The sequence below is a fragment of the Columba livia genome, chromosome 8 (assembly GCF_036013475.1).
Source record: "Columba livia isolate bColLiv1 breed racing homer chromosome 8, bColLiv1.pat.W.v2, whole genome shotgun sequence".
Taxonomy (NCBI): domain Eukaryota; kingdom Metazoa; phylum Chordata; class Aves; order Columbiformes; family Columbidae; genus Columba; species Columba livia.
Window position 1 is genome coordinate 7,879,647 of NC_088609.1, and position 12,568 is coordinate 7,892,214.

General features: G+C 53.0%; 1 protein-coding gene across 11 annotated transcripts in view; it reads left to right on the forward strand.

The window, feature by feature from the left end:
* The window catches only part of CACNA1E (calcium voltage-gated channel subunit alpha1 E), a 131,240-nt gene that overhangs the window by 88,673 nt on the left and 29,999 nt on the right, over window positions 1-12,568 (forward strand). For 8 of the 11 annotated variants that reach the window (XR_010474231.1, XR_010474232.1, XR_010474234.1 and 5 more), the window contains exons 14-27: window positions 374-486; window positions 742-854; window positions 967-1,098; window positions 1,407-1,479; window positions 1,889-2,006; window positions 2,298-2,365; window positions 4,027-4,124; window positions 7,318-7,374; window positions 8,482-9,075; window positions 9,169-9,443; window positions 10,042-10,201; window positions 10,708-10,837; window positions 11,303-11,362; window positions 11,677-11,783. Coding sequence is in view for 7 of the 11 variants with exons in the window: in XM_065071819.1 (XP_064927891.1) it covers window positions 374-486; window positions 742-854; window positions 967-1,098; window positions 1,407-1,479; window positions 1,889-2,006; window positions 2,298-2,365; window positions 4,027-4,124; window positions 7,318-7,374; window positions 8,482-9,075; window positions 9,169-9,443; window positions 10,042-10,201; window positions 10,708-10,837; window positions 11,303-11,362; window positions 11,677-11,783 (2,098 nt within the window). In the remaining 4 variants the exon portion in view is untranslated. The remainder of the gene's footprint in view (window positions 1-373; window positions 487-741; window positions 855-966; window positions 1,099-1,406; window positions 1,480-1,888; window positions 2,007-2,297; window positions 2,366-4,026; window positions 4,125-7,317; window positions 7,375-8,481; window positions 9,076-9,168; window positions 9,444-10,041; window positions 10,202-10,707; window positions 10,838-11,302; window positions 11,363-11,676; window positions 11,784-12,568) is intronic. The other 3 variants (XM_065071826.1, XM_065071823.1, XM_065071822.1) reach the window with 1 other exon arrangement.

Here is a 12,568-nt window from a genome sequence, read left to right on the forward strand (position 1 = left end):
TCTGCTCGGTTACTGTGGCCAAATTCCAGCCATGCAAAGATTTAAATCCAGGTTGCTAATATTCCCTTACAGTGTTGTGTGGTTAATGTCTTTGCAGATGCCCCAGTCACCATTGTGTAATAGTAAAGAGCTGCTCTGCTCCATGTTGGCCATCTCTTGTCTTCTCAAACCCCTGGGAGGCTGGTGCACCTACCCTGAATGATTAACTTGTGCCCTTGGTGCTCTGTTATATATGTAATTGAGGTCCTTGCAGACAAGCGTCACCCCATACCCTTGCCTGAGAGAGCTGGGGGTGCTACAGGTGTGGATTCATGCAGGATGCTCCTCATGGTTTGGTGTCCCAAGGGTAGTGTGTCTGGGTTTTCTCTTTCAGACTATGCAGAGTTTCTGTTTCTTGGGCTCTTCCTCCTGGAGATGTCCTTAAAGATGTACGGAATGGGGCCACGCCTTTACTTCCATTCTTCCTTCAACTGCTTTGACTGTGGGGTAAGTGGCCCCAGAGATGCTGCAGGTGTACGGGGAGATGTTTGGCAGGTGTCTGCAGCATGAGGAACCAAGGGTGAGAAGAACGGGATGGTCCTTGCAGCGGGCAAGGGAACCCTTTCTGCTGGGACCTCCTGCCTGTGCCAGGCTGAGACTCCTGGCCTTGGGCGAGGTGGTGGGTGCCTCCTCATCTTCAGGCACATGAAGGTTTCCTTGCAACAACCCATGCTTTGCCTCATGGCTGTGTCTGCTTCTCAGGTCACAGTGGGAAGCATCTTCGAAGTGGTTTGGGCTATCTTCAGGCCAGGAACCTCTTTTGGGATCAGTGTCCTACGAGCCCTTCGTCTACTACGAATATTTAAAATAACCAAGTATGTACCAACCACCCGTTATTGTCACCCTATGTCTCAGACTGTGGCTGCAGCCCAGATACTGTTGCTTCAGCATCTCTGCAAGGGCTCCAGCACTGGTTCTGTTTTCCAGGTACTGGGCATCCCTGAGGAATTTGGTGGTCTCACTGATGAGCTCCATGAAGTCTATTATCAGCCTGCTCTTCCTCCTCTTCCTATTCATTGTAGTCTTTGCCTTGCTGGGAATGCAGCTGTTTGGAGGCAGGTATGTTGTTTTAAGTCTGTGGAAAAGGAATTTCTTGGCATTAAAGCCCTCTTAGGTGTCTTGAAGACTGTAGCCTTGCCTCACAGGGTGCTCTCCCTTATGAAAGACCCTGCTCGGGCAGGTATCTCTGGGCTGTGTGGGTCATTTTGGCCAGGAGACCTTTTTGGTTTTGGCACCAAATGGTCCGGAGTCCTTCCTTGGAGTGAGGAAAGGCCCTCCTAAGCACAAGAAAGCTGATAGCACAGTAATCAGGGGTTTGATGACCTTGGTACTCCAGCCTATTTGTGTCCTTCTGGTTCCATTTCCAGGTTTAACTTCATCGATGGGACACCATCGGCCAACTTCGACACTTTCCCTGCAGCCATCATGACAGTGTTTCAGGTAGGAGCTGGGCTGCAAGGGGACATGACCAAAAGGACTTGGGACTCTTTGCTCACTGCCCACTGGCTGGAAAGGGCTCTTTAAAGCAAACAGGTTCCTCTCCATCAGATGTTAGGATATAAATTACTTCCTCTCTCTCCTGCTGTGTAACAAAGCAGATAGCAAGAGATGGAAACTCTTCCACCTCTGTTGTGCAAGGCAGAAGAGTTTCAAAACTCTTCTGAGGAGAACTAAATCCTCAGCAGTGTCCAGCATCATCTCCCTCAAGTGCTGCAGCTGCAGAGCTGGGTCATTTACTGCACAGGGTTTCTGTTCTTGGCTCCTGTGTGTTGTTGGGGCAGATCCGAGGGAGCTGTCCAGGGGATGAGAAGGTGCAGGTGACAGAGCTGCTGGTTTGCTTTTCCTGCAGATCCTGACAGGTGAGGACTGGAACGAGGTGATGTACAATGGCATCCGCTCCCAGGGAGGTGTTCGCTCGGGCATGTGGTCCTCCATCTATTTCATCATCCTCACCTTGTTTGGGAACTGTATCCACCTGACTGATGTGCTTTAAGTGGAGACAAACACATCTCATCTGCATCTCTGATGGCACCCTCCTCCCCACCCACTGCTCCTTCCTCCCATCAGGGATATCCCAAATGCAGGGAAGGAGCTAACTGGAGGTGCATTGAGGGCTGTATACATGGGATGGGTGAGGAGTTTGCCCCTTTGGCTGCTCCTCACTGAACTGATGAGGAGCCATTACAGCCACCCTCCCTCGGTGGCTACAGACACCCATGTCCTTAACATGTGCCTTGTGCATCCTTAGCTGCTCACAGATACTCTGCTGAATGTGTTCTTGGCCATTGCGGTGGACAACCTGGCCAACGCTCAGGAGCTCACCAAGGTACGTTCCTGTTGCTTCTTTTTCTTCTCTTGCTGGTATGAAGAGGGCGAAGGAGGGAGTCAGCAGAAAAGGCACCAGGGTACTGCCTGTGGCTGTCCTCACTCCAGAGCCAGGGCCACCATGTTCTTTAGCTCAGCCTGCTTTGGAAAGAGATCAGGTCAAATTTGAAGGGGGGGCTCTTCCCTCAGGAGGGTACATGGGGTGCTCCTCTCAAACACAAACCCATATCACTGGACAAAGCCAGTTAGGCTTTGATTTAGGACAGTGCTTAAAACTGCTGGTCTCATGTCTATCCAGGAACACCCACACTTCCCATCAAGAGTGGCTTAACTGTTTCTCCATTTAAGCTCTCCAGTTTTGTTTTCCTCCAGTCAGATCAAGATAACCCTCATCTATCTGATGGGGTCTCATATGGGGATGGTTATTTGCCCAAGTGATCTGGAGTTGAGGAATGGGAAGCACTTTCCACTGGTGTCCATATTTATTCCCCGTCTGCCCGCAGAGCAGTGGATGTGATTTAGGATGCAATTTAGGATGGTGCTTGAGAAGGTTATTTGGCTTAGCTTATTTTAAGACCATGTTAGGAAATATTCAGGGAGTGCTAAAATGTTGGGGCACCATCTGGATAACGGTCCATAAACGAGAGCTGCGAGGGTCATTGCTGCTCCTTGGAGGGGATCAGCCATCCCACGGTGCCAGGTTTTTTTGGAGCCCTTGCCTATTACTCAGGTCCTTGGGGTTTACTGAGAGGCTTCCACGCTGGTGTAAATCTGACCCCTTAGCAGCAATCGCAATGGGGCACAGTGCTGGTTTGCCTGAGGGGTACATCTGGGAGTCTCTGTCCCGCTGCGGTGGCAGCAGGTGGCACTTCCAGGGGCTGCTGACTGCTGCTGGGGTGAGAGGGGTGGCAGAGCCCCACGCCATACCCGCAGCATCAATTAAGGGAGTGCTGAGTTTCTGAAAAGGCTCAATAAGCACTAATGACTCCTAATGACTCCTAATGACATTTCTTGCACCGAAGACACAACTGTACTCATTAAAGCCATACGGTCTCCGCTGGGGTGTTTCATGGATGCCTTGCCTCCCACTCCATTGGAGGGATGCCTGTCTCACCCTTGTGGCTGTGAAGAAGGGAGGGCTGAGCTGGTCTGCGCCGTCTGGGGCTGTTCTAGCCTGCACAGCCCGGCTCGTGCCTGGAGTGGGCTGGGTTCACTTATTTAAGTAGTGCTGACGCCTTCAGTGAGATCTGGCAAAGCGGGGAAGTTGTGTCCCCATAGCACAAGGAATATAAAGTCTGTCTTTGGAAATGCAGGTCTCCTTTTCTCCTGCATGCATTATCATCTAAGGTACCTCCCTGCATCCCTTCCTGCCTTTCAGGCTAGACATAAGGAAGAAATTTTTGACACTTGAGGGTGGTGAGAGCCTGGTTCAGGTTGCCCAGAGAGGTGGTGGATGAACCATCCCTGGAGTCATCCCAGGCCAGGCTGGACAGGGCTCTGAGCAACCGGAGCTGGTAAAGATGTCCCTGCTCATGGCAGGGGTGGAACTGGATGAGCTTTGAAGGTCCCTTCGAACCCAAACCATTCTGTGATTCTATGGTGGCTGCACCTTCCCTTGAAACCCCAATGTTCCACTAAGCAACTCCCCTCTTTCCTCCGCAGGATGAGCAGGAGGAAGAGGAGGCCTTTAACCAGAAGCATGCCCTTCAGAAAGCCAAAGAAGTCAGCCCTATGTCTGCGCCAAACATGCCTGCTATCGAGTGAGTGACCCCCCCAAGAACAGTGTCCCCAAAGCTCCATGGGGCTTCTCAGCAGAGTGGTTATGGAGCTGCTGCAAGAAAAAGGGGTCCCCACATGGGGTGGTGCTCTCTCTGGGTGTCTTCTGAGGATGGATGGAGATCCAGCAGTGTGCTCCCCATGTTCACCAGTGCCTTGGAGAGGGGTTGGAGTGGGGACCATTTCACATGGACTTGCCCTCCCCTGCCCCAAGTGGCAGCCTCAAGGCTTAGGTATGGCAGAAATCTGCTAAAAGAGGCTTTCTGCCCCAAATATACAGCTCAAACACTCAGGGCTGCTGCTAGGGGTGGGGAAGGAAGCTGGGGAGGAGGAAGGTATCTCAGGTTTTTCTTGAGGAGGGGGGATATTTGTTCCCCGGGGGTGTTTCTTTGTGGCAGACCTGCAGGGAGAAGTGACACTTCTGCTCCCAAATCTCCCCCGGGCTCCTTCCCTGGTAGCGAATCCAGTTATGAGAGCTGGAGCAGGTTTGCGAAACCTCATTTGATTATAAATAAATTTGATTTGGGCAAGAAAAAAAGGCCTCAAACCACATAAACCCCCAGCATGGTGTTAAGGAGCCTTGTCTGTGCATTTCAGCAGAAGAAAATTCTGTTTTTTCCTTTCTGGGTGTCTTTTTTTTCCCTTTTATCTTGCAGTGTCATATGGTCTAAATCACATAAAACTTTCAAAGTCAACATTGGAACGAGGCGTTTTGATTTGTTTCCCAAAACAGTACATTTCAGTATGGCTGAAAGGAATTTTTTTTTCTTCCTTTTCTTTTTTTTAATAGAATCCCTTCCCAGGGAATTTTAAGTTTCGTTATGCTTTGAAACCCAGCCAAGCTTATACACGGCAGAATCTCTTGCGGGTTTGCCGAGAGAAACCGCTGTCTTCAGGCAAGCTGTCATCTGGGGGGGTCAGAGGCAGCAGTGGGATGTGATGGTCCCCCTGCCTGCATGTCATTTTAGGGCTAAACCCTATGGTTTTAGGGGCAGCAGGAGCTGGGGTATTTGTAAGCCCTGCCTGGTCCCCCAGCAGCTGCAGATATCGTCCTGGTTTTGGTGGTAACAGGAGGTTCAGAATAAATTTGTGGCTGGCCAGGTACTGGGGTGTTGATGGGAGAGATGTAGAGTCTGTGTGGCGTGACAACCTCTGGCTGCTGGTTAGGAACGTGTTGGGTAAAAACAAGGAATAAAATGGATATATGCTGGAGGATGGAGAGATAGGAGAGAGGAAAAGGGAGAGATGGATGATATTAGGGCATTAAAGGATTTGCCCACACTGCACATCCCTGCTAGTGTTTTCAGACATAACTGGTTGGGAGAGCAGATCTCTTTAACCTTTTGTTGTTCTAGTGACATTTAAATGAGAGGTATTGATATTTGCAGGTCTTTTTTTCCAGCTCTTCCCTCTCATCAGGATGGGCAGTGTCAGGGGCAGGAGGGGAGTGCAAGAAGGGGCCACCACCTCCAGCATCAGGTCTGATGTGCCTTTGGTCAGAGCAAGGGACAAGCCAGAGCAGAGCTGTTCCCAAAGGGCTGTTGGAAACTCAGGATGTTGAAGCCGAGTCGGTGTCTGCGTTTGGGTGTGTGCAGAACACAGATGGCTTCATTTCTACGTGGGTACCCAGCACTGGCAGGTTGGGCACAGGCATTCCTGCCTGCGGAGAGGTCCGGTGGCACTCGGGGACGAGTACTCCCACGTGGCCAGGCTGGCGTGGGCAGCTGCGGTGCCGATCGGTGTATATTGTATTTGTACACGGGCCCCCGTTGGTGCAGATGGCTCGGGGCTGTGTGACGAGTGGGTGGCCAGATGGACGCATGCGGATGCTGTCATGTGTTTTCGGTGCCGAACGTGGTGCATGGATGCAGTTTGAAGGCTCGGCCACTTGCTGTGGGGATAGCGGTGGGTGCCTGTGTCTCTCTCTGCCTGGAGCATGGTGGCACCAGGCTGTTCCCATGGCTGTAAGGACACAATTACCAGCGTGTCTCACCCCAGGGGCTGATGGTCTCGTTGCACTCACAGGATGGTGGGGAGATGCTCCCTGTGTGAGCTCTGTGTGCACACAGGCACTCGGCCACATGTGGTTGGAGTATATTTGCTTGCACATTCTGCAGCCACATACACAGCATTTGCAAAAGCAAAACCCGTAAGTCACTGCGTGCACATTTGCGTGTGCTTGTGACTGTTTGCTTGTAGCTGTGCATATCCGATGTGTGATATATATAAAAAAGAAATAATATCAGTGAAAGACTTCTGAACTGGGTTTTGCTAGTAGCAGGCAAACAAGAGTTCTGGTATCCAAAGACATTATATTACTCTACACAGAAACACTTCACTGCATTATTATAGACGTGCAGTACAGAGAAACAAAACTGAAGTGCAGAAAAGGCTGATGGATTATTTCTGCCAATTTTATTATCATAAATCCAGACTAAGTCTATTAGCCCTCCTCTGAGTTGCAACCAGTTGCTATTGCCATTCTAATAAAACTTGTCAGGACAGCTGAATACCTGGATTGCTAATCTCAATAATTAATTATTTCTGTGACATAGATACTTCCATTTATGACACTGGAAGTTTTATGTCTGATTTGATGATACACAAGGAATAATCCTTTTGCTCCACCTGAAGATCACTTCATGCTTTGTTCCAGTCTACTCTGTAAAGGAAAGCAGCTCAGGGCTGGCCCGATGCATCGCTTCCATTGCAAAATTGCCACGTGTTGCTCAGGAGAATTGAATCTGGAAGAGTTTGAAAGAGCTGTTAAATATCTAAGGATGTACCAGGACTTCTGAGAGGCTGCAGCTTGCACTGCTTTCCCCATGCCGTCGAGGGGAAGGTTTCTTGGTCCATACAAAATGGATCTGCATCCCCAGCACGAGCATCGCTGCGTGCGTCTCCCTGCATAGCAGTCACAAGTGCCACGGTGGGGTATGGGAACCGGGGTGCAGCGTGTGAGTGTGAGCCCAGGCAGTACTGCAGGCAGCTCATTGCCGGTGTGCAAGTGCATATGAGCAGGGGGGTCCCTGCTGGTTGCTGCGCTCCAGTGTCCTAGCACCTGGTGGCCAACAGGCAGGAGATGCTGCCCGGGGTGGGTGACACCTCTCAGCATTGCCCACATGATTCAAAGGAGGGGTGAAAGAAGGATTGAACCCCTTTGTTTTTCCTCCCCAGAAGAGACAGGCGGAGGAGACACCACATGTCGATGTGGGAGCCACGCAGCAGCCACCTGTATGTGGGCCCGTGGGGGGGGTTGCGTGTCGTCTGTGGCTCCTGTGCTGTCTGTGCGTCCATGGGTCCGGGGCACACACCGCTCCCCTCTGGCCCCCTCGGTTTGGGGGTTGAGTATGTGTGTGTGTCTGTATTCACTGTGCCCCTTTGCGCCCCCGTTTGTGTGCGTGCGCTCGTGGTTTTGTGTGTGCTATGGTGTTGGTGCCTGTGCAGTCGTGTGTGCTGCGTCAATGAGCAGCATACATACGTGTGTGTACCCATAGGGCGTCCATGTGTTGGGAAAGGGCACGTCTGTCTTTGCCAGGGTGTTTGTGTGTGTGTTTATAGAGTTGTGAAGGATTCGTGGCATAGCCCAGCGCTCCCTCGGAGCACACCTGCAGGAACACAGAGCCCCTGTACAGCTCCTTTTCCCACCAAAACCACTGTTCCCCAAGCCCTGTGCAGGCTGCCCATCTGGGATGTGCTGAGTGACAGGCTCTCCCTCCTGAGAGACTGTCCCAGGTGTGTGTAGCTGAGCCAGGGATGGACGGCACCTCCTGCATCCAGTGACATTCTCCATTGCAAATGTCTTTGTGGACCACCTCCCATTGAGGAAGGCGGGTCTTGTACCTGGCTTTCCTCTCTTGTAACATCTCTTCCCCTCATCCTTACTGTCCCCATTCCATCAGCACTGCCACCCTTGCCAGCAACCTGGCTCTTGTGGCAGAGTCCCCTGCACCATCACTTGTACCATTAGGGCAGCATCACTCCGAAAAGGAGCATGACTCTGAGGAGCTGGTGATGCACAGACATCCCCAGTGCAAGAGGAAGGTGGTCACTGCCTGGCTGGGATGGATGTGCTGCCTGAGAGCTTCAGGGCAGCTGTGAGGCTGCTGGGGCTGATTCTCCATCATCTTGATGTCTCTGAAGGGGCAGAAATACAGTTTTAGCCCAGTTTCGAGCCCCCCGCACCAGAGGGATGCTGGAGGGGTGAGGACAAAGCAGGAGCCCAGCCCATAGCCCTGGGGACAGTGTTTCCTTCTCCCTAGGATTCCTGGATTAAATCTAGGGTGGTTGTCCAGTTGGTGGGTGTCCAGTCCACCGACCCCTCACTGTCCCCCGTTGCAGGCGGGAGCGTCGCCGGCGGCACCACATGTCAGTGTGGGAGCAGCGCACCAGCCAACTGCGCCGGCACATGCAGATGTCCAGCCAGGAGGGCATCAACAAGGACGAGCCGCCCCTCATCAACCCCCACGCCAGCATCTTCCGCAGGAAGAAACCGGGGGATGGTGTCACCCTGGAGAAATGCGCTGAGGAGCAGGGCAGCAAGGGCGAGGGACCCGAGCAGCCAGCCCCAGGTGCCAACCCCGGCAGTGGGGAGGACAGGAGGAGCCCATCACCCCGTGCCAAGCGAGACAAGGAGCTGTGGCAGCAGAAATCCTGCCATGGGAACTGCGAGCTGGGTGAGCAGGATGGGGCAGGAGGTGGCATTGAGGACAGGGCGCGGATGAGGCAGAGCCAGCGGCGCAGCCGGCACCGCAGAGCCCGGATGGAGGGGAAGGAGCCAGCCAGTGCACTGGGGAGCCGCTCGGCCAGCCAGGAGATGGGTCTGGAGGAGGCCAGCCCCACAGATGGGACACAGGATGGGGACCTGTGTGGGGACACGGCTGCAGCAGAAGCACTGATTCAGGGGGAGCCAGAGGCAAGCGCGGAGCCCAGCAGGTTGGTACCCAGGGAGGGCATCTTGTTCCCACGGCTCCTTGTCCTCTCCCCTTATCTTCTCACATCTCTTTTAATCCCGCCGCCTTCCCGCAGGACAAATGGGGTCCCTGCTGGCGATGCCGAGCTGGTCAGGACCACCAAGGAGGGGAGCACCTCACAAGTCCCACCCGAGCCCCCCCGGGGGAAGATAGGCAGCCTGACGGAGCAGGACTGCGGCAGCCTGGACACCAGCGAGCAAGCATTGCTTGAAACTTCCCGCACCATCAGCCGGAGCGAGCCCGACCTCTCCTCCATCACCCCCAACACCGAGAAGGCTACGGAGAGCACCACCATCATGATTGATGTCCACGACTCCACTGTGGTACAGAGTGAGGACCTGTCTCTCTTTCCTGAGCCCCTCTCCTCCCTCAGGGACTCTGCAGGGATGGAGAGCCGCTTGCATGGCTTTTCCTATCTGTATCCATCAAATGGAGGGGCATTTCTTGCACTGTGTCTTGCAGCACCTCCCTCCAGCACCCTAGTTTTGCAGGGGAGCTCAAGTCAGCACTGATGTGCCACCATCCCCTGGGGATGATCTTCCTTTTTCACCTCTTTCCCAGCCACGTATTCACCTGATTCTTCCTTCGCCCTTCCTCTCCACTTAGGCAAAACACTCAAATCCCCTGTTTTTCCTAACACATCCCCAGTCCCTGCCTCGCTGCTGCTCAAACCCCTTAACAGCATCCTTGCTGGCAAGGTGAGCTGCTTTCAACGGTGGTATTAATTTAACAGTGCTGTAAATGCTGGCCTTGTTAAAACCCCTTTTGTTTGCTTCATCCCAGCAGCTCATGTCTTTTCTTTCCTTCTGATTGCTCTCTCTGTAACAGCACAGGGATGCAAAACAGAAACTGGGAGGGGAGGTTGTTGGGGCCCCCCAGGGTGCTGTTCTGGGTTCAAGGCCAGGCAAAGGTTCTCGCTTTCCTGCAGTTAGCAACAAGACAGATGGTGAAGCCAGCCCCTTAAAGGAGGCTGAGACCAAAGAGGATGAGGAGGAGGTGGAGAAGAAGAAACGGAAGAAGGAGAAAAGTGAGACGGGCAAAGCGATGGTACCACATAGCTCCATGTTCATCTTCAGCACCACCAACCCGTGAGCCATTTTTTGGACCTGGAACTGGGGAAGGCTGTAAGGGGAAGGACTGAAAACAGGGGATCCACTTGGGGAGGGGGCTGAATATCTCCCAAACAGGATGGACAACCAGCCATGGTGTTCCCCAAGCCCTCAGAGCACTCTCCCTCTGTGCCACCCATGCTCAGGGCTTTCTCTCCTGACTTCTGGCTGCTGGCTGTGATTTTTATTCAATGTTTATTATGTTTTTCTGCAGTTTTCTGCTCTCCTATAGCTCTTGCCCAGCTCCAACAGCCTGGAAGTATAAGCCCCCCAATTTCCTAAGGACCCTTCCTGGCTGGTGTCTGTGGAGCTGGGACAGACAGAGCAAAGGGGCAGCAACCCCAAACCACCCTTGGGCTCCCTTGTTTTGCTCTTCAGACTTTGCTGTCCATCTTTCTGCCCTGGAAGGTGGTGATGTGGGGTGGGTTTTGCTTATGGGCAATGGCAGGGTCTCACGGTTTGGGATGCGGGCTGTCTCCCCGCAGGGTGCGGAGGGCTTGCCACTACATCGTCAACCTGCGCTACTTTGAGATGTGCATCCTCCTGGTGATTGCCGCCAGCAGCATCGCCCTCGCAGCAGAGGATCCTGTCCTCACCAACTCTGACCGCAACAAGGTGATTTGCAAACCTCTCACTGCAACTTCCACCCAGCAGGCAGAGGTCTTCCCCCATTGCCTTCCAGTTTTAAACCTTGGAAACTCCTCCCAGTCCCCAACATGTGGGGTTTAGAGCCTGGGGAGCAGACATGAGTGCCTTGTCAACATTCGTGTAGCTTAAACTGGGGAGATACCTATGTGCACAAGCACTGGGATGAGGGAGCATGATTTTGACTCACAGCATCATTTCTGAGCCGCTTGCACCATGCATGGAAAATGTGTCCGTTGTGCCTGTGCAGGCTGGGTTTGTGGCTGTCCTAGACACTTAGGGAACAAATTCGGTTTGGAACAAGCAAAACTGGCCCTCTGTTTGCACTTAAGCCAGGTGAACACTGGGTGGGGGGCAGTAATGGGGTCTGGGTGGGCACAAGTGAGCCCATTTACTTGGCAGCAGCTGCAGAACACCCATACCCTCTCTCTGCAGGTCCTGAGGTACTTTGACTATGTCTTCACTGGCGTCTTCACCTTTGAGATGGTTATCAAGGTAAGAGCCCCTCAGGCTGGCTGTGCTGGGGGTGCAGTGAGGGGGAAATAGCTCAGGTTTTCAATTCTGCTCCTAAATTATGATGATGGAGACTTTAAAGCCTGGTTCTTAGGGCAAGGAGTCCAAAGTGCTTAATGCCGCTTTTGTCAGTCTCCAGGCTCCCAAAATATGATGCTCCTTGATATATAGCCCAGGTGCAGGGACAGGTCTGTTGCTCCGCAGCAATGTCCATGTCCCCCTGTCTGCAGCTGCTTCTGTGTGACATCTCAGCTGCTCATTCCCTGTCTGTTTTTTCTCACCACTGCCTCCCTCAGATGATCGATCAGGGCTTGATCCTGCAGGACGGCTCCTACTTCCGAGACCTCTGGAACATCCTGGATTTCATCGTGGTGGTGGGAGCGCTGGTGGCTTTTGCTTTGGCGTAAGTGGCTGTTGTCCTTGTCAGGTCCCTGCCTTCCTTTGGTCAGGGTGGAAGGAGGATGCAACCATGTGTTATAGCTACTAGGCCCTGATTGGTTTGGTTTGGTTTTTTGTTTTTATTTCTCTGCACTCTATACTCTTCTCCTGGGATGGCTCCTGGGAGTGGTGCATGGCTGATTGCAAAGTCCAGCTGTGCCACTGAAACCAGTATAGCTCCAGAGATGGGTTTCTCCCTGTTTGTCAAATGATGGTGAGCAAGTGGACAGGACGGGGTGAGGCAAAGCAAGCTGGAGATGCTAGGAAGAAGTTGGTGGTGTAAGAGGGCAGAAGGGGCTGTTAGAGAGGGAAAAGGGTGGCAGAGCTGGAGTTATGCACCTGCTAGGCATCCTGGGGTGCATGGAGACAGCAACAGCAGCAACCTGCCAGGTGGAGCTGCCCTCTGAACGTGTTTGTGCTGGAAAAGGTACCCCCGGTAGTGGTTTTCCCTCTGCTCTGAGCAGGAGCATTGCGCTGGAATCCTGCAGGGCTGGAGATATGGCTGGCAGGGTTTATACCCACACGCTCTGCGGCATCACACTGAGGGCAGGGTGCTGCGTGCTTGCTCAGTTTGAGCAGCTTGTGGCGTCTGCGGGTCCTCCTCTACAGCTGGGCACAGGGTGGTTTGATGACTGTGGCACCCGTGCCATGGACGGCAGAAGTGTCCAGTGATGAGTTTTGTGCTGCTCTGCTCTCCCTGGGTTGTTGCTTTTGCCTTCCTCACCCTCCTTCTCCCCCAGTGCTTTCAGC